Source organism: Chelonoidis abingdonii, chromosome 1 (genome assembly GCF_003597395.2).
Source record: "Chelonoidis abingdonii isolate Lonesome George chromosome 1, CheloAbing_2.0, whole genome shotgun sequence".
NCBI classification, from domain to species: Eukaryota; Metazoa; Chordata; order Testudines; family Testudinidae; genus Chelonoidis; species Chelonoidis abingdonii.
This window is the reverse complement of record NC_133769.1, coordinates 121,156,018-121,181,799: the sequence shown is the minus strand read 5'-3', so window position 1 is coordinate 121,181,799 and position 25,782 is coordinate 121,156,018. Positions and strand designations below refer to the sequence as shown.

The following is a 25,782-nucleotide window of genomic DNA, read 5'->3' as shown; positions in this document are numbered from 1 at the left end:
GGGGGGCAGTGAAATGGCCATGCGCCTAGGGCTCGAGAAACCCTGGCGCCGGTCCTGATCCGAAGAAGTGGGCTGTAGCCCATGAAAGCTTATGCTCAAATAAATTTGTTAGTCTCTAAGGTGCTACAAGTACTCCTGTTCTTTTTCCTTGACTGCACTGACAGAATGCAGCTATCTGCATCCAGGTGTGTGCACTGCCATCCAGTTTGCAGTTTTCTTTGCCTCTTCTGTTTTTTCTCTTGACTCTCTTCTCTACATACAAGCCTTATCGACAGTTTCTCTGCTCTGAAAGTACTGTCAGTTTTTTTATGGTTTAATGTATCAGCTTGCACTATACAGGGCTCCCACTTTGACAGTTTGTTTTCTGCCTCAGTTGGCTTTTTCAGATGCACTGTTGGCATCGCTTCTCTTCAGCTGCTTATGTTGGCACAAATATCACCGTTCTGTGCCCTCTGTCACTGTGTTTGAGAGGAATCTGATTCTGTCCCATGGCCAATACTCTTCTTTGATAGCCTGATTTTCTATTTATTATTATTTTATAATGTATTAATTTGCATTGTAGTGGCCCTTGGATGCCCCACTCACAGAGCAGGTCTATGTACAATTTTTGTACCCCTTAAATTATATTGGTTTGAGGTTAAAGTGATACAACACTTGAGAGTGTGAACAGAGTTATACTAGTATATAGATGTTAAACGCTAACCTATACTGGTACAGTCTACATGGGGAAATTTACCAGCATAACTGCACCTTATATTTATTCCACTGTGATGCCACATGTAGACGCTCTTATTCCAGAATAAGTGTGCCCACATGGGGAGTTATACTAGTATATGTTATAGTGTTGTAATCGTATTAATATAGTTATGCTGGTATATTTCCAATTGTAGACAATCCCTTACTCCCGTAAATGTAGAGGAATAAGTTATATCAGTATTATATTAGCACCTTTCTACTGATACAATTGAATCAACATTAGAGACATACACTGTTTTAATTATTTCAGTAGAAAAATCACACCTATCATCAAAATAGTTAAATCAGTACAAAAACTATGGGTAAACCAGACTGGTGGCCAGGGCCCCACTGTGCCAGGTGCTGTACACCCACATAACAAAAATTATAGGTCTGACCCATGGAGTGTATCTTTTTGGAAGGAGGAAAGGGGATTTTGAAAAGGACATGTAATCAGAATCCCTACTGCCTAGAATCAGCATTAGTCAGTGAGGCCAGTTTTAAACTAAGGCTTCATGAGAATTTTCATTACATGTCTCTGAAAACAAAGAGAAAGAGATGAAGTTTCTTTGTGAAATTTATGTGAGTGCAAATTAACCTGATGCTTTGATTTAACATAGGAATTTATCGCATGATTAACTCTTAAGTTGAACTGCTTTGGGTGTATTATAGGTATGTAAACTTATGTACCTTCAAAAGCGGCACAGAGTCCTGTGGCACCTTATAGACTAACAGATGTCCATACCTTGTAATGAGACACATTGTTGAGGTTCTTTATAGTACACAAAAACGGAAACACAAAGGAAAAAGTGTATAATTACCTCTGAGGCTTACTGAAAGGATACTGGAAGAAAGCAGTGTGCAACAGAAAACAAAGGAAAAGTTATTCTGAGTTCAATATTTTGGCCTGCAATATGTGAAATGTGTTTTGGAACGTTTTCCAAAAAAGTGTTACCAGTGTTAGAGCTCAATTCTGGTCTTGATTTTATGCCTGGATCCCACTACTTCAGTGGGAGACATTTGCATGTGAAATTTGGCCTTAAATGGATATGGTGTGTCCGCGTGTGTGTGTACAGACACACAAACTAATAAATTGCAGTATCTCAAGTATCCGGAGAAATGGCTATATTTCCATCTTTATCTTTTTTTTTTCTTGTCTGACAATGCAGCCGCAGTGACATAAGTTGTGCTAACACTTCATCTTACACAGAGAACATATTTAGGAAGATTAGTTACTTGAATAACTGACCAGTATAAGTGATAAAGTGTTATAAATAGAGAAGGAGGCGTGTTTCTTAGTGAAATTTATAGATCCACAAGGACTGTCTATTTCTATTGACTTCTTAGACTGAAGTTAAGTGTTTGGGGGGTGAGCTTGTACATAAACTTGGCTATATATATGTCATGGTTTGAACATGATATATATTCCATTTTGTTGATGAACATGTCCAAAATATACATAGAAGATATGATGCTTCATATTTGGTGTTCTGGCAATGATCAAGAAGTGGAGTTAGGATCTTCATTGCTTTTGTAAACAAGTTATTGTGCTGGCATGTGTGTCTGAGGAAAGATTAAACAAATGGTGCAAAGCCAAGATTCTTGACAAAGTAGTCTCCACCGTGATGAGACCTTTTTTGAGATCTTTCCTTTTCATGTAAAATACAAAGTTTTCCTGAAATAACCTAATTTCAGTGCCAATAAGCTTTTCTGAAATATGTGGGGCTAGATCTTCAGGGTTGTAAATTAATGGAGATATATCTGTCTGTATCAGTTGAGTATCTGGCTCAAGATTCTCTGGAAAACTAAGGCTTGAGCCTGCAATTTCCTAAGCATTCTGGCCATGATCCAGCAAAGTACTTATGCATATGGTTTACTTCAACCATTTGAATAGTCCCATTGACCCCAGTTTCTAGGTTACACATCCTTTTCAAACGTATCCCTTTTTAAAGAGTCCTGGCAGGTCTGATGCAATACCCAAATGGTTTAACTAAGAATTAATATGAAAATGAATAATAGTGCACTGTTCAAAATTAGTAAGTATTCCCTAGATATAGTTTCTGAATCTTTGTCTATTTCAGTTTAGGTTTCTTACCACCTGTTTTAATGTTTGTTTATTTGGATGTGAAGTGTGAAAAAAGATGTATGGTGACTAGTACTCATCTAACATTTGGTTTCATATATGTATGTTAGGTGACCAACTTTTCACCTGCTATTCTAAAGAAAAAAAAATAAGAAAGCTGATAAAGTATGCAGTCATTGGTATCAAAAGCTAATTAATGCCACTAGTTGCTTTATAAAAACTGCTGTTGTGGTTAAAGTTCCAATACTGTGCTAAGAATCTCATTTGATGTAATTTACTTCATTTTCCTCACAGCAATTACTGGGAGAGCTTTCAGAGGTAACACAAATTGCTATTGTATGTTACTGATTTTCTAAAATGTCTCTTTGTAGGCTGAATCTTTTGGGTTGCATCATTTCAAAAATTCAGTAGTGAATACTTGTTGCTTTCATAATGATAGATGAAGATAATCTGATGAATGAGTAGAAGAGGTCTTCAAAATACTTCTTTAAAAATTGAGTAAACTCAGTGTTACTATACAGTTGGCTTTAGCACATGATTGTGCAAATTTGGAGTATGTTTTATGTAGTTCCACTTATAAATGTAGAACTTGAGTGGTTTTCCCTGTTGGATTATATTTTCTTTCCAAATCTGAAACTGATAATTGGTCTCTTCTATGGCCACAGTGCTTGTGGGATGGCTCATTTGGACAATGAAAGTGTCCAGGGATGTCAAATAAGAGTTACACCTGGTATTCAGTATTCCCTGCATTGAGATTTGATTGTGGTGATGATGAAAGTTGATGTTTTGCCTTTTAATGCACTGTTCAGTGCCATCAAACCAGTAATGCTTTTTTCCCATCTTAAAAGAAAACTTGAGTCACACTGTGAGGATGGCAGTTTGGCATTTTTAAATCTGTGAATTTAATTATTTTTGAATTTTGTTAAAACATTTTACGAAGTACTTATGAAGTACTTAAACAAATTCATTAACTCACCTGTTGATGTATTAATTTGCCACTTTGTTTCACCTGAAGAGTAGCTTTCTGTTTGTTCTTTCATATTGGTATTCCACTTTTGTGGCCATCATGATGTTTTTAAAGGCAATTATTGGCATCACACCCAAATGCTATAGCACAAAAAATGTCAAGCATATGAATTCCTGTAAGCTTCCCACATTAGATTGCACAAACCAAACAAAAATAATTGTAAGGTAATATATTAAACAATAAAATTGCATGAAACAAAGTAAAAATCTTTTATAGGGAACATATTTAGGAAGATCTGTTAATTTAATAACTGATCACTATAAATAATGAGAGACTGCAACAGAGAAATAGAAGCGCATTTCTCAGTTTAATCTATTATCTTTGAAACCAATAGGACAGATTCTGAGCTATTGTAAATCAGCGTAACTCTGCTGGAGCTAAACCAGTTTATACTCTCTCAAGATCTGAGCCTGTATATTTTTGGATTAAATTTCTCCATTTTGGCATTCACGAATAGGGGCAGCTGGTTAAAATTAATGAAAGGTCAAATATTCAAATATTGTTATGGCACTGATGTGCTAATATTTTAACACATGGTTCCCACAAAGATTTCCCTACTTAATCTGTGATAAACCCACCTGTCCTGGGGGGATGGAGATATGTGCTTCAGGAAGGATTGGGGCCTGGGGAGTTTACTCATTTGTTTTGCCCGCTAAAAATAGAACAACTTCTCATAACTAAGAAAGAAGGCCTCACTACTTTATATTAAGATGTACTGCTAGAAATGTCAATACTTTGCTCCTGCAAACTATACAGAGTATATTGCTAGCATATTGCATTGTTCAGCCTGTACAATTTGCAGGGAACGTGGCAATGTAGATTTTGTGTAAGATTGCCACCCATCCAGTTTTCACCGTTCAGGTTTCGGCTTGTTGGTCTGGGTGCTATTTGACAATCCCTCATGTCCAGGTTTTTATCTGGGGGCAGGGAGGGGTGGGGCTTTGGGGGAAGAGGTGGGGCAGGGGGCAGGGCTTCAGGGTCCCATTAGAAAGGGGGCAACCCCAATTTTGTATGAGTATCTAAATGTATTTTTCCTGCAAACCCTTTTGGAAAATACCGTTTAGTATAATCTGGTACATTCTGAAAAAGAAATTGCCTTTCAAAATTGTTTTTGAGCCAAATAATACATCACAGCTGCAAGAGTTGATGGAGCGTGTTGTGGGAGGTGGATCAACACAAAGAGGCAGGAAAATAACCACAACACTTCCCTACACTTTGATGATAAAATTGTAACAAACACCCACGAAGGCATCACTGTGTTAAGGAAACACACTTAAATCATAACACAATTGAAAACATGGTAGAAATGCGGAGTTGTTTAAATACAGATAAGAGTTTTTGTCTACACAAACGAAAAAATGTGTGATGTGAATATTTTTTTCCTGTGAGCCTCAAGAGAAAACATGTGACGAGCACATTTTTCTGTAGTTAAACTTGTTCAGACTGAGGTGGGTTGAGCCACAAACTTCAGATCTGGGTCCACGCTTCCTCAAAGTTTAGGGGTATTTAGATGTCTTTCTGAAAAATATAGACTAACCAGAAATTGTTGGGGTTGATGTACAGCTGCGTGAAATTTTTCTTCCATAACTTTTTTTTCAGTGGAAAACATAGAGCTTTGGTGACACCAAAATGTTTTGCAGATTTGTGTCAATTTTGCTGAATTGTTTGTTTCAAGGAAGAACACCCCCCCAAAATCTGAAAATTTGAAATCTTTTGATTTGACACATTTGAAATTAAAGCTTTTTTGATTTTTTTATTCAAAACAACTTTTCAGTTAAAAATTTCCTTTAATTTTGTTCATAAAAAACCTATCACATATTAAAAATGCTCAGAATCAAAACAAAAGGTTTCATTTTGAGTTGAGTGAAACTTTTCATTTGACCCAAAACAGAACTTTTTTAAAGAAAACGTTTTTGGATTCCTGACAATTTTGTCAAATGTAATTTTTGGTAAAATTGGAAATGATTCCCTCCCTCTCCCAAATTGCCAGTGAACCAAAAAATCCAGCTCCAGGTAGGTATAGGAATCACTTGGTGAAAGATATGACCTATGCTTATGCAGAAAGTCAGACTAGGTAGTCATAATGATCACTGCTAGATGTGGGGTTTTGGCTTGGCCTGTTGCAGACATAGGAGTCAACAGCAAAGTGCAGATTAAAAGCAAACTTTCCTAAGGCTTGGGTACGTTTGGACCTAGGATTTTTGTTTACCCAGCTCTCATACGTATGTTTAATCAGGTAAACTCCAGATAGTCATATGTCTCAGAGGCCACTCAAAACCTTCAGATAACTGGAGTTTTGGATTTAAAAAACTAGTTTTAGACACATTTCATATTTGGAGGAAAGAAATGAGTTCTGTATAATCAATATTGGAATGACACCATGCCAACTACCTAAAACGTTCTCTATGGAAGAGTGCATGGCAAGAGAATGTGACAGTAGTACAACTTGGTATATAAAACCATCCAGGCAACTCAAAACAGATGTGGATGGCATCTGCTCATAACTTTGGCCCTCTTACCCAACTGTGGCATTAGCAAAAGGAGATGGTGGTGTTGGGATAATCAGAGTTTATCTTAAATAGTAAGATAGATGGACAGACAGACAACATTGAGAATATTGATGCCAGCGTAAGTTTTTTTTGGGGAAAGTGCAGCTGTATGTCTGACAAGTAGCATGCCTTTCTGGGATGAAATGAGATTGCTGACTGTAATGTATGCAGGTGCTTTCCTGCAGAAGGTTTGTCTTTTGAACACTGAGGGATTTTACGGTGCAGAGCTAATTATGTGTTTGCGTCTCTTCAGAAACAAAGGATGGATTATGTTCTGAAACAACCCGACCCCAGTCCTGCTGCTCCATCACCACCTCCGACACCAGCTCCAGTTCCTGTCCCTCTCCCTCCTATTGCACCAGCACCTATTCCAGTTCCTGTGCCAAAAGCACCAGGAACTATTAGCCGCCAAAGCAGCACCTCTAGTGAGAGTGGTGGTACCATTATGCGTGACAGCCAGAGACACAAACAACTTCCTGTGGATCGTAAGTTTCTTCAAAACAGCCAGAAAAGTTATTTTCCACCATTTCCATCCATTTTAGCATTTTAAAAAACATACTTTTCATTTTGTCAGTGGATATTTGACTTTATTATAACTTTAAAAAAAAAAATCATCTTTCCATATCACCTAGTGCTCCTGTCCAATAACCCAAGCTAAGCGGGGGTGGGACAGTTCCCTACTTGAAGGAAAGTCGTCTGAGGAAAGTAGCTCAAGTAGTAGCTGCAAGAAGTGATGTTTGGGGATTCTCCCTCTTAATGTGTAGTGGCCTGATGCTTTAATATGATAAGGAGCAGTGGTGGAGATACTGTCTTTCAGATGAGACAAAGCTAAGGTCACTTCATGTCATTAAAGACCTCATGACACTTACTGCAAAAGGGTGTTAAACTGTCTATGTATCACAGGCTACATTTACACTTACACGCATCGCTATGTGCCACAGTGAAAGGCAGGCTGTGTACACAGTTGTCACTATGTTGTGGAGCTATATGCTGCAGTGAAAGGCTGTGGCGATGGGGAAGGTCTGCCGCAGTGGGGAGGGAGCAGGGAAAAGGCCCTGGCATTGGAGAGGCAGTGACAAAAGGCTCTGGTGGGGGGAGGAGCAGGGAAAGGCCCTGACAGCAGCAGCCTTTCCTCACTGCCTTCCCCTGCCACCTCCCCTCACCACGGGAGCCTTTCACTGTGGGGGGGGGGGGAGGGCTCTGGCAGCGAGGAGGCAGTGGGATACTACATTGCTAAAAATGGCAGCCCAGCCGTGAGAAGCACTGCTTGGGTGCGTGGAGAGTCGTGTAGGCCACTCTCCTCGCCTAAGTAATGTCTCACTGTATACATTGCTGTTTATACCCATGCCAGCTGGGTGTGCTGTCTTTGTTCTCTACACGCTGCCGTAAGTATAGATGTAGCCTCAATACTTATGACGCTCATCTCACAATCCTTAGAGTATTTGTCCTCACAACACCCCTGTGAGGTAAGGAAGTGCTGTTACCCCCCCATTTTACAGATGGGGAACTCAGGGACAGTGAGACTAGTTTGACCATGTGGCACAATCTGTGGCAAAAACAGGAACTGAACTAGGCTTCCCTGAGTTCTAGATTAGTATCCTAACAACTGCACTATCCTTCCTCTTGTCTAACCCTACTGTCGCAGCCAAATTTCAATTCAGCTAGTTATATTATATCTACATATGTGTCCTCTTTCATTTCAATTGAATATATTGTTCTTTGTATCCTGACCTGAACTGTACAACGGCTATTACCTCCAACCCCAGAGATGGCTGCATGTTAGCGATGGGAAAATGTGATTCCCTATGTGTCGTTTTGGGAAAGCCTTTGGAATACTTTATGAATAGAAAACATTATAAAAATGATTGTGATATATTTGAAAAAATAATTTAGTATCAGTCTTGATGTATTTTTGTGTTCAGATATACAGCAGTGTATTTCAGCATGTGAAGTGTCACACTAGTATTCTGGGAAAAGTTACCCTTTCTTTTAATGCACATGCTTGCTGCCATCCATGTTTTCAGCATTTAGCAAGCAGTTAGGGCCCTCTGACAGGAGGCAGAGGCTAAAATTGCAGAACAAGAAGCAAGGAGTTAATTTCTTATATTTTCCTGGCTTGACTGAGAGCACATGGCCTGAAATTATGGCAGTTCTTTAACAAGAGTTTCCTGGTAATCAAGGAAGAGAGACAGAAGAGGTTGGCTACTGGAAAACTAATGAATATGTACACTTATCGATGACGTTTCCAAGACTTTTTTCCTCTCAGTTTGGGCTTGGTTTTCTTTAAGTGTATTTATGTTACACTAGTTACAACACTGAGTCTGTTTTGTAGAGAAGATATAAAATTGTAAAGGGGTAACATTTTTCAGAAGTGTCTTAGGCATGGCATGTAGGAAGCTGAACCCCAATGAATCTATGGGATTTAGGCTAACTCTGTTTTAAAAATGGGATTTTAGGCGCCTCAGTCACTTATGTGCTTTTGAAAATGTTACCCTGGGTCTAACATTCTCAGGCTAAAGCCCTAGGAGGATCTGCTGAGGCATTAGCAAGTTTGAGGATTTGAAGTTTGTATTACAAAGTAGGAACCATAATCTAACTGAAGACAACCCTGTAACCGAGTCCCCTAAACATGGTTGAAATTGTAGCATAGACAGGCCCATAAGTGAACTTCGGTATCTCTACCAACCATTCAAACCCATATGTCAGGAGATTAGAACACAGCACTTTATCTAGAACATGATGCTGGATCCAGCATTGTATGGATGTTATCTCAAGTTCTGCCCAAAACAGTATCTTAAATGGCATTTGTAGCACATGGCTGCTGTGTCCTTTCCTGTGTGTCCCTCGAATCAGAAGCGTTTTTTATAGTAACATAATTCCAGTAATTGAGCAGTTTTACATATGTCTAAAACCAGCACTTTAATAGTGTAGTTTAGAAATCAGACACTCTGATTTCTTTCCCCAGAACTGAAGAAGAACTCGGTGTAGTTTGAAAGCTTGTACCTTCCGCCAGCAGAAGTTGGCCCAATAAAAGATACAACCTCACTTATCTTGTCTCTAGTTTACAAGTAACTGTTACAAACTGAAAAGGTGACACTGAAATGAGATCTTAAGCAATTTGGCTGTTTGTGGGTTGTTAGCTCTTCCCTTTTTTACCCCTCTCTGGCATGGCAAAAAACCTAGCAACATTTCTTGTGAAGTTGTACTAATGTCCACGTTTAGCTCTCTCCCTTCCATGTTCCTAGTAAGTAGAAAACGTGCCTTACTGAATAAACACATTTCTCAGTCTGCAGAGCTAATTCAATAGGGCATCTTTCACTTGACCTATTGAGACAAACTGTAGTGCACTTTGAACTTAACTTCACTGAGGCCCATTATGTCCTTTCCTTCTGGAACAGACTGACTATTTAAAGAAAAGCTCCAAGAACTAATTTAGCCGTTAACTAATGGGGCCAAAAGGATGTGGATTCAGTGTCCTACAGAAATATTACTTCAGCAATGAAAATCCCTCAGAGTTAAGCCTCTGTCTGCATTAGCTGTCATTATCACCACATGGTAATGTTGCACCTACACTATGAACTAGATCTAGGGTTTCATTTTGGGGACAGTTTATTGTCAGTTTCTGCATCTGTCGGAATAAGTGATTTATTACTTAAAGGGCAACAGAGATGATAGCTCATAAGTATGAGGCAGGTCTTCAGTCCTTAGAAAATAATTCCAATACTTTGTTCCTCTGAGGCTGTGTTCTGAGTTAGTGTTCCCAGCCAAAGCATATAACCTTCCAGAGAGGTACAAATTTCCATTACAGAATTGACCCAGTGCGCATCTGGTTCAGCTTACTGTACGCTTGAGGCCAATGCTGGAAGCTTCAGAAAAGCAAAATTTTGTTGGGTGGAAATTCCAGAAAATTTGGTAAATATCTTGTTGATTTCCAATGACCATAAGCAACAGTATCTTAGTAAGGTTCACTAAATACCCCTTAAAATTTCTGCAGTGATACTGTTTAAAATAAAAACAAACTGCTGTTTTGCTCTCTTATAATTTGTATCTACCCCTTCTCCAAAACATGCATTGAGAAAGTGGATTTAAATGGTAACAGTAGCTTGCAGAAGGAATGCAGTGAATGCTAGGGATGGTCAAAAATGTTCCATCTGATTTTTTTTTTCCAACTGTTTTTCCTCAAAATGCGTCTGTCTCCCACAGCCAATGTCAATGTTTTGTCAGAAAATTAAATGCCCCAAACCAAAGTATGATGATTTGGAAATGCTGCCACAGTGCCTTATGGGAATTGTTGTTCAGCTACTGCACGTTTGTGCCCCTTCTCATCTACAGCCTGGACATCTCCCTTGCAGCTGCAAAGTCTTCCCCCACCCCCTCTTTTGGTTTTTGTCTGAAATTTTTCAGTATTCAAAATTTTGCAGAAAAAAAACAAATATTCTGTGGAAAATTAAACAAAAATGATTTTTTTTTCATTTTTGTCAAAATTTTCCATTGAATAGAAAAAAATATTTTTGACCATCTCTAGTGAATGCTTTTTTTGTTTTAAAAATGGAGTGTGGTGGTAATAAGAGCAAACATGCTTTTTTCCCAAAATCATCTTTTAAAAATCGATTCCCTGTTGTGTTCACCTTTTTTTTCTCTCTCTTTAGGTAGGAAATCTCAAATGGAAGAGGTACAGGATGAGCTTATTCACAGGCTTACCATTGGCCGGAGTGCTGCCCAGAAAAAGTTCCATGTGCCACGACCAAACATACCAGTAGTTAATATCACTTATGATTCCTCTGCTGAGGATGTGAAAATGTGGTTGGAGTCAAAAGGATTCAGCCCAGTGTAAGTCTGAGGATGAACTTGGGGAATCTCTAATTTCAGAATACTCTATAAAGGGAAATAAACTATAATTTTTCAAAAGAGACTAGGATTTTGACTAACTTGTGGTGTTTTCCAGTTTTTCAGAAAGTGCTGAGTACTCCCTCTGAAAATCCATTCCCCTTTAATAAGGTGTCTTAAGTTGAGCCTCCAAAATATTGAGGCACTCAGAACCGCAAGTCACTCTTGAAAAATGTTGTCCATGTATACACTGACTCTAACAAAAGGAGATCAGATTGCACCCTCCTGTCAGTGACTGACTTCCATCCTAGTAACCTGTAAATCTTGTCTTCAAAATTAGAAACGCGTTTCACCCAAAATGGGCCGAGTGCTACAAAGTGCTTATTTTATACAACAGGGTTCCACTTTAATGGGTGGTAAGGGCACTTGGACCCTTGCAAAGTCAAGGAAAATTTAAATGGATTTGACCAGTTTTGAGGTACTAATGTTGAGTGCTTCAGCATGTAAAGCTTTTATCTTAAATTAATAATCCTAATGGGGATAACTTGGGGAGGAAAATGCCTCATGTTTCTCTCTCAACTGGTGGATTTTTATTTATTTTTATTGTGCTTCTCACAGAACTATAAAATTTTATGGTGTTCACTCTCTGATATGCCTTTTTTAGGACTGTCAATAGCCTTGGAGTGCTGACAGGCGCTCAGCTTTTCTCTCTCAATAAGGATGAATTAAAGACTGTTTGTCCTGAAGGGTCTAGAGTCTACAGCCAAATTACTGTACAGAAAGCTGCATTAGAGGTATGTCTAACCCCTCCCATCAAAATGGCATATAGTAGCTGGTAAACATGAGCAATTCTTAGGTTGGTAGGGTTCCCATCTCTAATCATTAGCAGTTAGGATGAGATTTTCAGAGGTCAGATTATCCTACACCTACTGTTAGGGTTCTTATGTCTTCCTCTGGGGCATTGGATGCTGGCCCTTATCAGAGGTTAGATGGACTACTGGTCTGATCCAATATAGCAATTCCTATATTCTTCTGACTGTAAAATCAGAGGTGATTCGCCCTCCTTCTGATCTTCATCGCTCATTTTGTCCTTCTCTCCTGTTCTCTGCTACCTTCATCTTCCTCTTCTCCCCATCCTCTAGCACAGTGGTTCTCTACCAGAGGTACGCATACACCTATAGGTACAAAGAGGTCTTCCAGGGGTACATCAACTCATCTAGATATTTGCCTAGTTTTACATCAGGCCACATTACAAGCACTAGCAAAGTCAGAGCAAACTAACATTTCATACAATAACTTGTTTATACTGCTTTATATAGTATACACTGAAATGTAAGTATAATATGTATATCCTAATTGATTTATTTTATAATTATGTGGTAAAAATGAGAAAGTAACCAATTTTTCAGTAATAGTGTGCTGTGACACTTTTTTGTATTTTTATGTCTGATTTTGTACGCAAGTAGTTTTTAAGTGAGGTGAGATTTGGGACTTCGCAAGACCAATCAGACTCCTGAATGGAGTACACTAGTCTGGAAGGTTGAGAGCCACTGCTCTAGCAGGCTTCAGCCATTACAGACTGAAATTCTTCCTTTCTCTGCTCTCCCCACAATGACATTCCACCGACTAGTGGGACGGTGTTTGGAAGGACAAACAGACTGGATGCATTTTGTAGTGATGGTAATGTGTGCTTATAGCCAGCCATTTTGCATAGATCATCAAGAATGTATTCTTTCTTAGAAGGGATCAGTTGAAGATTAAGAAATGTGATAATGGTGGTGAATAAGGGCTATCAGATCACTGTGGAGAATCAGAAATAATTATTGATTGACATTTGTGTGTGTTTATACAGATGTGCTCCCCTCCCCTACTTCCCCCATGATTTGTAACTTTATAAAGCTTGACGTTTACAACAGCTTTTTGTGACAGAAGACCTCATGAATGAATTTAGTTGGGAAATTAGAAGAAGGTTTCTTACCACTAGAGGAGTGAAGTTCTGGAAGAGCCTTCCAATAGGAGTAATGGGGGCAAACAACATAACTAGTTTTGAGATGGAGCTTGATAAATTTATGAACAGGTTTACATGATGGGGTTGTTTACAGTAGCAGGGGACTGTATTCGATGACTCAGGAGGTCCTTAGCAGTCTTGTGTGCTGTGTTTGTTTTCAGATGTGCTAAGCATTCCTATCTCAGTTAGAGTTGTGGGTACTCAGCACTTTAGAAAATCAAGTCCTGTGATACCTATTTCCCTTGGATTGGACTGAGCTGATACCACCAGCTGATTTGGCATAGGAAACCAAACATCCATTGGATAGTAATGATTTCCAATCTCTATCTTCATCATCTTGTTTGAACTGGCAACCTGGAGATGAAAAGTTCATTCACCAGTCACCAGAGCCATGCATGCCACTACCAATGCTGGCACTGTGGGAAGGAGTTTCAGCAGAGAAGCAAAAAACAGAATGAGCCATGGAGACCAAATATAAACCTGAAACTGGTGAACTGTCCAGTTCAGGGTTAAGGCAAATTAGCTGGGCAGTATGGGCAAGTAGGCACTGTTGCTACTCTATGTAATTTTAGTCTTCCACCCTCAATCCAGCACTTGAAAATGGCCACAGCCAGAATGACTATACTGGAAGAATGCCTTGGCCACTGTGTTTGCATGTATTGTATTTGTGTTTTACTTACTTTGCCTATAGCTTCTATACTTTTATTGGAATATAACAAACCCCCCACTTGCAACCACTTGGATGTATAGGGGAGGGAATAAGTTACTTAAAATGAATTATACCCACATTTATTTTTACTATGGCTTTTTTAATGTCAATATGTTTTGGAAATTATCCTCTAAGGAAACGTACCCAGTTTTAAAATACAGTAACTCCTCTCTTAACATTGTAGTTATGTTCCTGAAAAATATGACTTTAAGCAAAACAATGTTAAGCAAATCCAATTTCCCCATAAGAATTAATGTAAATGAGGGGGTTAGGTTTCAGGAAAAAAAATTTTCACCAGATAAATACACACACACACACTCTCTCTATATGTTTTAAACAATTTAATACTGTTCACAGCTATGATGATTGTGACGCTTGGTTGAGGTGGTGAAGTTAGAGGGTGGAAGAGGGAGGGATATTTTCCAGGGAATGCCTTGCTGCTAAATGATGAACTAGCACTCGGCTGAGGCCTCAAGGGTTAACACATTGTTGTTAATGTAGCCTCTCACACAAGGCATCACGAACATGAGGGAGGAGAGATAGCATAGCAGACAGAGACAGGCACACACTTTGTGTGTGAGGGGGAGAGAGAGAAATGCACACTGTCCTTTTAAGTAAGCTGACCCACTCTTAAGTGCATTGTCTTTTTCAGTGGATCAGGAAGTTGAGACAGCAGCTGCTGCCCCAAGCTCTCTGTCTCTCTCCATCTGTGTCCCCTCCCTGCTCTATACGGAGAAGGGGTAAGCAGGATGCAAGAGTGGAGGGGGGACACCTTGACATTATCCCCCCTTTGTCCCCTGCACAGCAAGCAGGAGTCTCTGGGAGCAGCTCCAAGGCAGAGGGCAGGAGCAGCACATGGCAGTGCGGGGAGGAACAGCTGAACTGCCAGCAATGGATAGCCTGCTGGGTGACTGCAGCACAGGGGGTTTTGGGGAGCAGGGAGCTGAAAGGGGGCTGCTGATCCACCCTGGTTCCAAGCCCACCCACCCCCCCAGCTAGCTGCAACGGGCTGCTCTTTCTGCAAGCAGTGGACAAAGCAGGCGGCTGCCAAACGATGTTAGAAGGGAGCATTGCACAACTTTAAGCGAGCGTGTTCCCTAATTGATCAGCAACGAAATGACGTTAACCGGGACGACTTTAAGTGAGGAGTTACTGTTTCATGTTTATTACACAAGATGATTCAGACACTTGGCGTATGAATAACACAACTGTAGACATCCACACACCTCACAGTTGTTACAAAGAGGATACAATGCTGGCTTGATGGAGGCAGTCAAGGAAACAGGAGACTTAAACACTGATTTTGAAAGGAATCCCCCTGTTAATAATTGATGCTGTCAGTGGGCATGGTGGTGTCCTATAGGGTATTAAATTAACTGTGGAGATGTACTATGAGCAGATGTGGTCTGTCTTGTTGCATATAACTAGGAAAATATTCTTGTGCTCAATAGATGTTAATTTGAAAATTAAACATGTCTCAGGTTAGTAGAAGTCTCATTCTCCCTCTGTGTTCTGAGCTTTTTTCGCTCACCTTTGGTTTCTGTTGTTTCTTCATTCTTCAGGAATTTGAGTGGTCAAGGCTTGTCTATTAAGATTATCTGCAAATGTTAATACGCAGGTATTGGAAGTTTAACAAGGAGGTTGATCTTTTTTGTTGGTTTCTGAAAGACTTAATTAAAATTCAGTCTCCACCTTATCATTTGACTTTGAATTTATTAAATTAAAATTAGTCTTTTTTTGGACTATGTGATGCTTTAACCCAGGGGCAGGCAAACTTTTTGGCCTGAGGGCCGCATCGGGTTTCGTAAATTGTATGGAGGGCCGGTTAGGGGAAGGGGTCGTGGCCTGGCCCCCACCTCCTATCAATCTGCGCCCCCCCCCAGGACTCCTGCCCCATCCACACACCCCCTGTCCCCTGACTGCCCGTGGACTCCCACTGCTCCATCCAACCACTCCTCTCATTCCTGACTGCCCCCCCTGAACCTCCAGCCCATCCAACCACCCCTGCTTCCTGTCCCCTGACTGTTCCTGGAACCCCTGCTCCTGACTGCCTCCTGCTGCCCCATCCAATCCCCACTCCTTTGCTCACACTGAAGGAGCATTTTTTTTTTTTTTTGTGCATGTCTGTCCTGCCTCCAAGAGCATGTTCTTATTTAAATTGCAGAAAGCAAGTCTGCTTGCAACTGAATGACAGTGGCCATTTCTGAAACATTATCTTTACACCAGCTAGCAAAAATGAGCTGTCTTGTTCTTAAAAGATAACATATTTATCACTCAAACTGGAAGCAGTTCAAATAATAAAAGTTTATAGAGCCATGTAAAATTGTTAAACCAGTGTAACCCATGACATACAGATTATCTAAGCACAATTAACTCATTTTTATGAATGTCTGAATAGCCATTGGGTTATGAGTTTAGCCATACAGATCTAGCTAATATATAGAACAGATTATTAGATTCCATGTACTCTAGATTTTGCATCCTGTGTCTAACACTTGTGGCCTGTCTATCAAACGAATTGACTCTTAAGTCAGTGCAGGTACAAATAACATCCCATGCTGGTCTAAGTCTGGATCCACCCAAATTCCTCTCTAGGCTTGTCCAAAGACTGCTTCTTGATCCGGGTCCTCTCTGTGATGCAGGGGCGCTCCCGAATCTGTGCACCAGATTCAGGGAACCTGCCTTAATCCACCTCTGCGTAATGGCTAATTCTTCAGTTAAGCGGTGAACTAATGCCCCAACCTTAGGCAACTGTAATTCAGTAGTTGCACCTGTAGGAAAAATAATATGCTAAGTGCAATAATTTAAATGTCTGTTTTGTTTTATCTTCTGCTGAATGTTTTTTGATCAGTCCTCCACCTCTGACTGTGCTGGGAAAACCTCCATTCGCTCCTTTGAATTAAACCAGAATTCAAAAGTAGAAGAGAAAGCATACATTTTTAGGGCTTTCTGTGGCCACTACATAACATGGTCTAAAGAGACTGAAAATCAAGGGAAGATGATGTTCTGGATTGTTTTTCCCCCTGGAAGGAGATAAATGGTTTCTTACAAAATTTGTTACATTGAATCAACTTTTTTTTCCTATTTGTTTTTAACTTTTTAAAAAGTCTAAAAAATGGAAAGCGTAATTGCTGGTTTTGAGCAGCATGCTGTAAAAAGAATGGCTCTCTGCCCAAAGCAAAGTGCCTGGAGTTGTGAGAGCTGGGTTTTGTTCATGGCTTTGCTATAGACTCCTTGAGTGACTTTAGGTAAATCACTTTGAGTTCAACTCTTAACTGTGCCCATACAAAACTTAAGCATTGTGGAGAAAGGGGTGCTGATCACAGCTCCCTGGGGCTTTGTGCTCAACCTCAGGCTAACAAATACTTCAAGTGGTCCGCTTTAAGGTATGCAGAGCATCGGGCCCAGCAAAAACTAGCCCTGCCCTGCTCGCTCCACTTCCCACACCAGGCAGTGCAACTCCAGCAGAGAAGGCAATGGCTAGAGGTCGTGGACCAGGCATAGTAGGCAGCATCCACCTGCTTTATGCTAGTCAGACATTCTCCTCTGCATAGAGAATTTTCCCGGGGTTTCTTCAGACAGCTTATGTTCAGTTTTCACCACTAATGCAATTCAAAATTAACTTAGTGCACCTGAAAATTGCTTGGCCCTTCATCTGCCTGGGTCTCAGTTTCCCTATCTGTAACATGGGATTAATAACAGTTGCGTCCCTTGCAAGGATGGTGTTTGTGTTAATTCCTCTGTTGAAAGCAGTATAGAAGTTCAAAACATTATACTTTTACATTGTCTATTTTCCTGATTACCTCCAAAATGGACCATTTGAGGTCCATATTCCAGTTGATTCCCTTTCACATCTCCCTTAATGAGAACTATGAACATGCCTATATACAGACGAATTAGACATCCCACTCCCCCACCCAAGTGGAAAATGATGCCTGATTTTTCTAATATGCACATCATGTTGCCCAGCAGTTAGCTCATGCAAAACAGCTTATTGGATAATACCCTGTAATCAGACTAACTTGGCATAAATTGTAAAAAGCTATAATTAAGAACCAACTGAAGAATTGTTTACCTATCTTTTGCATAAGGAAACTGTTGCTAGCCTCATATGATGCAGACTTCCTATCAGTGATGAGGAAGGTTAAGATTCTCCTAGTTCTTAAGGTGATTTCGTTACAAAGCTAGATTAATAGTGGGTTTGTATCCAGCTGTGTAATCTACTAATCTTATCCAATGTAATATACAACGTGCAAGTTTCCAATATAATTAGCATGTGTGCTTGCATGCTAATGACTTCATTCAAATTACCAAATGGTCTGTACGCAGAAGAGAAACACAGAGATTTGCTGTAGTTTCTCCATAAATGTAGAATGGTAAGAACATAATTTTTTTAACTTCATTGAAATTCCTTTTCCTATTTGGGTTGGGTTGGTTAGATAACATGGATCAGTTGTAACCGCACTGTGATAAGTGCTAAATCCATGTGCTAAAATGTTTATTTACCCATTTTACCTGCTGTATAAAGTGGGGCTTCTGTTTAGGTTCCAATCCTGCAGACACTTGTGTGTGTTCAACTTTGCACATATGCATAGATTCATAGACCTATGGTTTGAAGGGACCATTATGATGATCTAGTCTGATCTGCACATTGCAGGCCACAGAACCTCACCCACCCACTACTGTAATAAACCCATAATCTCTAGCTGAGTTACCAAAAAGTGCTCAAATCACCATTTAAAAACATCAAGTTACTGAAAATCCACCATTTATACTAGTTTAAACGTGCCCCATGCTGCAGAGGAAGGCGAAATGCCCTCAAGGTCTCTGCCAATCTGACCTGGGGGAAAATGCCTTCCCAACTCCAAATATGGAGATCAGTTAGACCCTGAGCTTGGGGGCAAGACCGATCAGCCAGATACCTGGAAAAGAATGATCTATAATAACTCTGAGCCCTCCCCATCTAGCGTCCCATCACCGGCCATTGGAGATATTTGCTGCTAGAAGTTGCAGATGAGACTGCCTACCATGGCATGTAGCCAATCACACCATCCTATCCATAAACGTATCAAGTTCAGTCTTGAAGCCAGTTAGGTTTTTTGACCCTACTGCTCCCCTTATCAGGCTGTTTCAGAAATTCACTCCTCTGATGGTTAGAGACTTTCATCTTAATTTCAAGCCTAAACTTGTGGGTCATTGACTTCAGTGGTACTGTGCATGTAAAATTAAACAGGTTGCAGGATTGAGGCCTTAAGCTCCTGTCATAAACAGATAGTAAGAGTTAATAGAACAGAAGTACTTTATATCTCTCTTGACTGTAAAGGGTTAACAAGTTCAGTAAGCCTGGCTGTCACCTGATCAGAGAACCAATCAGGGGACAGGATACTTTCAAATCTTGAGGGAGGGAAGTTTTTATCTGTGCTGTTAGAATTTGGTGGTGGTTCTCTCTGGGTTCTGAGAGTGACCAAACATGCAACCAGGTTTCTCTCCAATCTCTCCGATACAGGCTCTTATAAGTTCAGAATAGTGAGTACTAGGTAGATAAGGCGAGTTAGGCTTATGTTTGTTTTCTCAACTTGTAAATGTTTCTTTTTGCTGGAAGGAGTTCAAATTTGTATTTGCTGAGAGGATTTTAATTTGTACTTGTATACTTAGGCTGGGAGGGTATTCCAGTGTCTATAGCTGAAAAACCCTGTATCTAATCCATCTAAATTTACAAGATAATTTTACTGTTTTTTCTCTCTAATTAAAAGTTTCTTGTTTAAGAAAACCTGATTTTTGTTTTTTTTATTTATTCTGGTGTGAGACCTCAGGGACGGGTCTGGATTCACCAGGAATTGGTGGGGAAAAGGAGGAAGGGGAGAGAGAGGCTAATCTCTCTCTGTGTTAGAATTACTGTCTCTCTCAGGAAGAGTCTGGGAGGGGAAGAGTGCAGTTTCCTCTCTGTTTAAGATTCAAGGAGTTTGAATCACAGCAATCTTCCAGGGTAACCCAGGGAGGGGAAGCCTGGGAGAGCAACGGTGGGGGAAAGGGTTACTCCTTGTGGTAAGATCCAGAGGGTCTGGGTCTTGGGGTTCCCCGGGCAGGTCTTGAGGGGACCAGAGTGTACCAGGCACTGGAATTCCTGGTTGGTGGCAGCGCTACAGGTTCTAAGCTGGTAATCAAGCTTAGAGGAATTCATGCTGGTACCCCATCTTTTGGATGCTAAGGTTCAGAGTGGGGAATTATACCTGGACAGCTCCTAAATAAATTTAGGCAAAAAGGATGAAATCCTGGCCCCTCTAAGTCAATGGCAAAACACCTATTGACTTCACTGAGGTCAGGGTTTCATCCCTGAGTACTGAATAGCTTTTGTTGACATCAGTGAGAGCTGAGGATGCTCAGCAGTACTGAAAATCAGGCTGAACTTATTTAGAAGCCTACAACCCTCATTCGGAAAGCATTTAAGAATATAGATAAGTTCCTCACTATGTAGGACATCACTTAAGTGCTGTCCTGAATGGGCCACTTTACATATCAGGGTCTAAATATGGATTTAAGACCTAATGTTAAGCTGTCTGTCTTATTAAAATCTTGGCTGAAAAGCCTTATCCTGTTGCTGGAACAACAAATTAACTTGTTTTCTCCTTTTCATTTTTAGGCTAACAATGGCAGCTCAGAACTACAGGAAATCATGAGAAGACGACAAGAAAAAATTAGTGCAGCTGCCTCAGATTCAGGAGTGGAATCTTTTGATGAGGGAAGTAGTCACTGAATGTCTTTTTTCCTTTTAATCCCATTGTCCTTGGCATTATTCCATCAAGCTTTGTTTTAGGAAGCAATGAAGGGGAATGTCTGATTTATTATTATTTTGTAGACATAACTTGTTGCCATAAAGAAACCATGCAACTGGACTTGACAGAAGCACCCACTGCTGGACATTCTTGGCACTCGAGAAAACCCTTACACCCAAACATGAGTTTTAGCCTTGTGGAATTAACCATTTCATGCTCTTTGTGGATAATCAGAAACACATTGCTGCTTTTGATTTATTCCAGTGAAGCTGAGCCAGCAGTAAGACATACTTGGCCTTCAGTAATATAAGAGTTTAAATTCCCTCTGTCGCTGTAGTCTGTGATTCACTCCTTTTGTCTCAGTCTCATGCTCTGAACATCAGGATGTTCAGATTTATTTAAAAGTTCTTGATGCCAGCAATCAAAGACGAAATGTTTAGAATGCAACCAGCAGTTAAGCCTTCGGAACATAGGCTGAGTTTTTCTTGTACCTCGTGCAAGGCATTTTATTACTAATGAAGCTGTTGATAGCAAGAGAATATATTCTGTACTTTGATTTTATTTCTGTTTCACTGGTTATGAACCATACTATTACGCAGGAATAAATAGAAAACATTAACACATAAGTCAGCTTACAAAGGTGGTCAGACCTGCTTTTGATAGCCATAACGGTATTCACAGTATTTTTTTTTAAATAGACTTGCATTTTTGTTGGTAACTAAACTAGTCAAAAGGAAAATGTAATCTAAACTCCTTTCATGTGTGTTGATCCTAAATGTCAAATTTTCTGTATGTAAAAAAAAAAAAAAAAAAGGCATTTATAAATTTAATCTTTTGAAATATTCTTGATTCCAAGGCGGGGAAAAACACTTTCCAGCAAATGTTATTTTTGGAAACACAATTTTTGTCACAAAATGTTCTATTGTTTCACATGTATAAAGACTGACACGTCATTTAGAAAGATTTCATCATCTAGTTTCATTAATTTTCATAGTGCCTTTTTCACATGATTCAGCTGAAAGTCTGCAATAAACAGTGTTTGATGTATGTTAAACAGTTGTATCTTTGTTGTTACAAAGAGGGAGTTGAGACTAGGAACCATTCCAGATTTTGTGCTTAGAGTATGTTCTTTATATACATACTAGAAAAATAAATAGTTTTTTGTAATCAGTGCTCCATTCTTCATAGCATGATAAGCCCACATCCTAATAATGCCATTCATCCCAACGTACCTTATAAATGCTTTTGCTGTGTGTGTATTAAATGTAAATAGTGTCTACGCTTGTCACTCAAATACAGTCATCTTCAAGAATGGAGAACACAAGGTATTGGGGGAATGTCCCTGAATGGCTGCACAAAACTATTTTATGCAGGCAAAGTCTTTGTCATTTAGCATTATAGCATAGAACTAGCATCCTATCTTAGCACAATGAGTCACCTTGACCAGATCTCTAAACACAAACCCTTGTGTTTTTAACTCAACACACTGACGGTACCCCAGTCTTCTACAATAGTGCAGGTTTCCTGGTCTTTGTCCAAGAAATGTCATCCTAGTGTAGGTGTTCTCTTGTGGGCAATGAATGACTGACACAATACTCTTGCCCCTTGCTTTATTTTACATCAAACACAAACACATAAGAGCAGTAAAATTTTTAGATCAGTCTTTGGAAACTGAAGAATGCTCACTACTGTAAAATGGCACAGAACAGTTATATCCTCCTAATTGATGGCAGTCAGAAGTTTACGTTTAGGTTTCATATCCTTCCTCAGGTTTATCTGATCACTTATGGACTGATTCACTTTTGGCGAAAAGAAAATGTCTACTGTGAGAGAGCGGGAACACTGTTCTGGGTGCTGAGTCTATGGCTACAGTACAGTAAAACACCTGCAGCTGGCTTCTGTCAGCTGACCAGGAGCTGGCCTGCAGGCTGTACAATTGCAGTATCGATGTTTGATTTCAGACTTGAGCCCTCTCCTCTTCAGTCTCAGAACCCAAGGTCCAGTCACAACCTCAACATCTACACTGCAATTTTATAGCCCATGTGAGCTGACACGGCCCAGCTGCATGTTTTAGTGCACTGAAGACATACTTGGAGAGGAAAGGAATAAGCTGCATAATCCTCCTCTTACTATGGTGGCTGCTTATAGGTTGGAAGGAGGCCACAACAATGACGTCTATGGAAATACTTGAGGAAAAAATCATCCGCATGCTGTTTAGGGGACAAGAAATGAGCAAACTGAATAGCTGATCCCCACACAACTGCAAGCTGTAATTTGTATGACATTATCTATGCTAAATTAAAGTGCCCATGTGTTCTCTGCATAGTAGACTGAAAGCTGCATTGCATTTAGGAAAGTATCTGCTTTTGCTAAAATAACTTTTACATCTTCAGAGTAATCTGGGGATTTGCCCACTTAACAGCTGACTGTCACGTCCGCTCACTTTGCCCTAGGGAGAGCGAGGCAAAAGAAAACCATTTTGAAACTTCACAGTGAGTTCATCGTGTTCACACAGTGAGAGAGGTTACCTAGTGTTTCTCAGTTGAAATGTTACAAGCAGCCATTGGCTCAGGCAAAGTGGTGATTTATAACAGATTTATTGTAACTGTGCTTTGGAGAATTTAGACTCCAGTCTTTAATTTTAGGGGCAAATCATAGATCCAGGCTGCACAGTAGCAGTGTACACTGAAAACACTGATTTGTTAGACAAACTCAAGTCAGGAAAACACTGAAGCATAGGCTGGCCTTCCTTTGCTTTCAGTGGGAATTAAGCACATGCTTGAAAGTTAAGGAGGTTCATTTGCTGACCAGGAATGACCTTAGGTACACGCTTTAAGGACTTTTCTGGAGTGAGGCCTCATTGCTTTTAAGATGACAGGAAAGAAGCCAAGAAAAACAAACATGACTGGTGTAAGTATTTGTTTCTCACAAAAGAACATTTTTACAAAGGCAAATTGTCATTTAAGAGGGATGTTTGTGAACAAGCAACTGGTTTTCAACTTGCCTGCATGCATAGCCATATTGAAACAAGCAGCACTGGACTTTGCTCAGGAGTAAGGCCAACAGCATAATAGGTGGATAAAAAAAAAAAATTGGTCTGCAAATTACCAAGGTTGCTATTGAACAGTTGTTTGGTGCCTGCTGAGTTTGAATGAGGGGAGTAAATCAGGCCCACCTTTCCCAGGGGCATGCATGTTTATGTATGCAGTGCGGAAAGTAGGGTTGTGTATGTATCTCTTTAAGCTATCAAGTATGCGTTTGCATGCTTATGGGTGCTCAATGTTGTTTGATCCCCTATATTCATCAGTTTCTCTAAATCATCTAAATTCTATGGATGGGTAATAGTTGCTCCATTTATGTTGTTCTCCAGCAGCAGCAGTAGTACATCAACATTAGCAGGCTATAGCCCTTGTGTTGCTATTTCTCATGAGTGGTGTTGCAGGTTTTATCTTTTTTTGCTTTGTAAGCTGCAGTTCCTTAAATTCTGATGGCTGTTAGAATGTGGGGGCCAAAAGAACTTGACTGTATCTATACTACAGCATTTGCACACTGTAGAAACAACAGCGAAGCTGCTAAAAGTAACCATGGTAGGTTAGGTGAATGAGAGCTTGTTTTCACACAGGCTCCTTTAAAACTTCCATAGGAGAGACTGTTAAGGCTTATCTGAGTAGGTGGGTTGATTGATTTGGGAAAGGAGGTCAAACACAAGATTAAGCACTATTCATCAAAACGATTTGAACTTCATGAGTTTGTCGTATATACAGTGATGATTTGAATTGAAATTTAGTAACTTTGAACCTGCTGTTCCTTTCTTAATTAAAAAATGGGACACCGCAAGGGACGTAAGCCAAAAATCAGCCCTTGCACATGGTCTTAGAAGATGCAATGAATTTCTGCTTAAGACTTAAAAGCCATGACAACTTCATCTGCTCTAAGTAGTGTGGCAAGGTTAAGGAATTGTTTCCCACTCCTAGGCCCCCTTATGCTTGGGCATCACGGAGCTAGCCGGTAAAGTACTGTCTGTGTTTAGTATAGCTAACATAGCTCCCTTTCTGGTTCTGGAACACAGCCAATCAATTTACAGCGCTTCTGAGCTAGGTCTGGTACAGAACACCTGGTGGCAGTGTATGGGAAGTACAGCACTGCCAATATAGATCCTCTACAGCAGTACTAAAGTGATCTGAACTCAACTCAAATCAAACAATTTACCACTCTTTATTACAACATTGTGTTTGAGAGGGATTTTCAAACCTGCAATGAGGTGAGAGTTGCTCTAGGTTGATTTACAATAGGAACCCAAACCACATTTGTTTTGCTTTGACTGAAAAATTAAGCTGAACATGTGAGATACACATTGAAGGTTTTGAACCAAAATCATAGTTTTGCACTTTAAATATACAGTTGGTGACAATATAATGAGCTTTGTGAAAGATGATACCTCCAAATCTATTAGTCTTCTGGTAGCTGTATTTGGCTTATCTTGAAACAGTCAAGTCAAACTTTAGTGTTTATAAAACAATGTAAGTTTTATATTCACCACTTGACTCTGCTAGAAGTGACTGTACTCTTAACAAGTCACAATAGGCCCATCCCTTGAGCTGGGGCAGGCTCCTGTTCACTGGAGGGAGGGAAAGAACCTTCTATCCTCTGCTAAACTCCAGAGATTGCATGAGACAACATTTTTAGAAGAGTGCAGTCTGCCCTGCAAGGAAGATAGTTGGACAAGGCTGTGGTAGCTGAACACCAGCTTTTCTCAGATTCACCTCAGTGAGGCCCTAGTGCCTGATAATGGAGCACCCTACGTTGGAATTACAGCTTTTCTGAGGTTTAGAGAGAAGAACAGGGTACCAGAAGCCTCCATAATGTCTACCACCATCTTGCACATAATGAAAATGGGATGAATTCAAACTGGAACAGGTTCAGAGACGGGCTACTAGGATGATCCAAGGAATGGAAAATCTGCCTTATGAAAGGAGACTCAAAGAGCTTGGCTTGTTTAGCCTGGCCAAAAGAAGGCTCCGGGGGGATATGCTTGCTCTATATAAATAATATCAGGGGATTAACGTTTAGG

The 25,782-nt window shown here is 40.0% G+C and overlaps 1 protein-coding gene across 5 annotated transcripts in view; it reads left to right on the top strand.

Moving 5' to 3' along the window:
• Nucleotides 1-21,765, top strand: part of EPS8 (EGFR pathway substrate 8, signaling adaptor) — a 211,308-nt gene extending 189,543 nt beyond the window's left edge. For all 5 annotated transcript variants that reach the window (XM_032770490.2, XM_032770489.2, XM_075069742.1 and 2 more), the window contains 4 exons: nt 6,648-6,879; nt 11,044-11,224; nt 11,886-12,015; nt 20,579-21,765. In XM_032770490.2, coding sequence (XP_032626381.1) covers nt 6,648-6,879; nt 11,044-11,224; nt 11,886-12,015; nt 20,579-20,692 — 657 coding nt within the window. In that variant the 3' untranslated portion in view covers nt 20,693-21,765. The remainder of the gene's footprint in view (nt 1-6,647; nt 6,880-11,043; nt 11,225-11,885; nt 12,016-20,578) is intronic.
• Nucleotides 21,766-25,782: the final 4,017 nt, after the last annotated feature.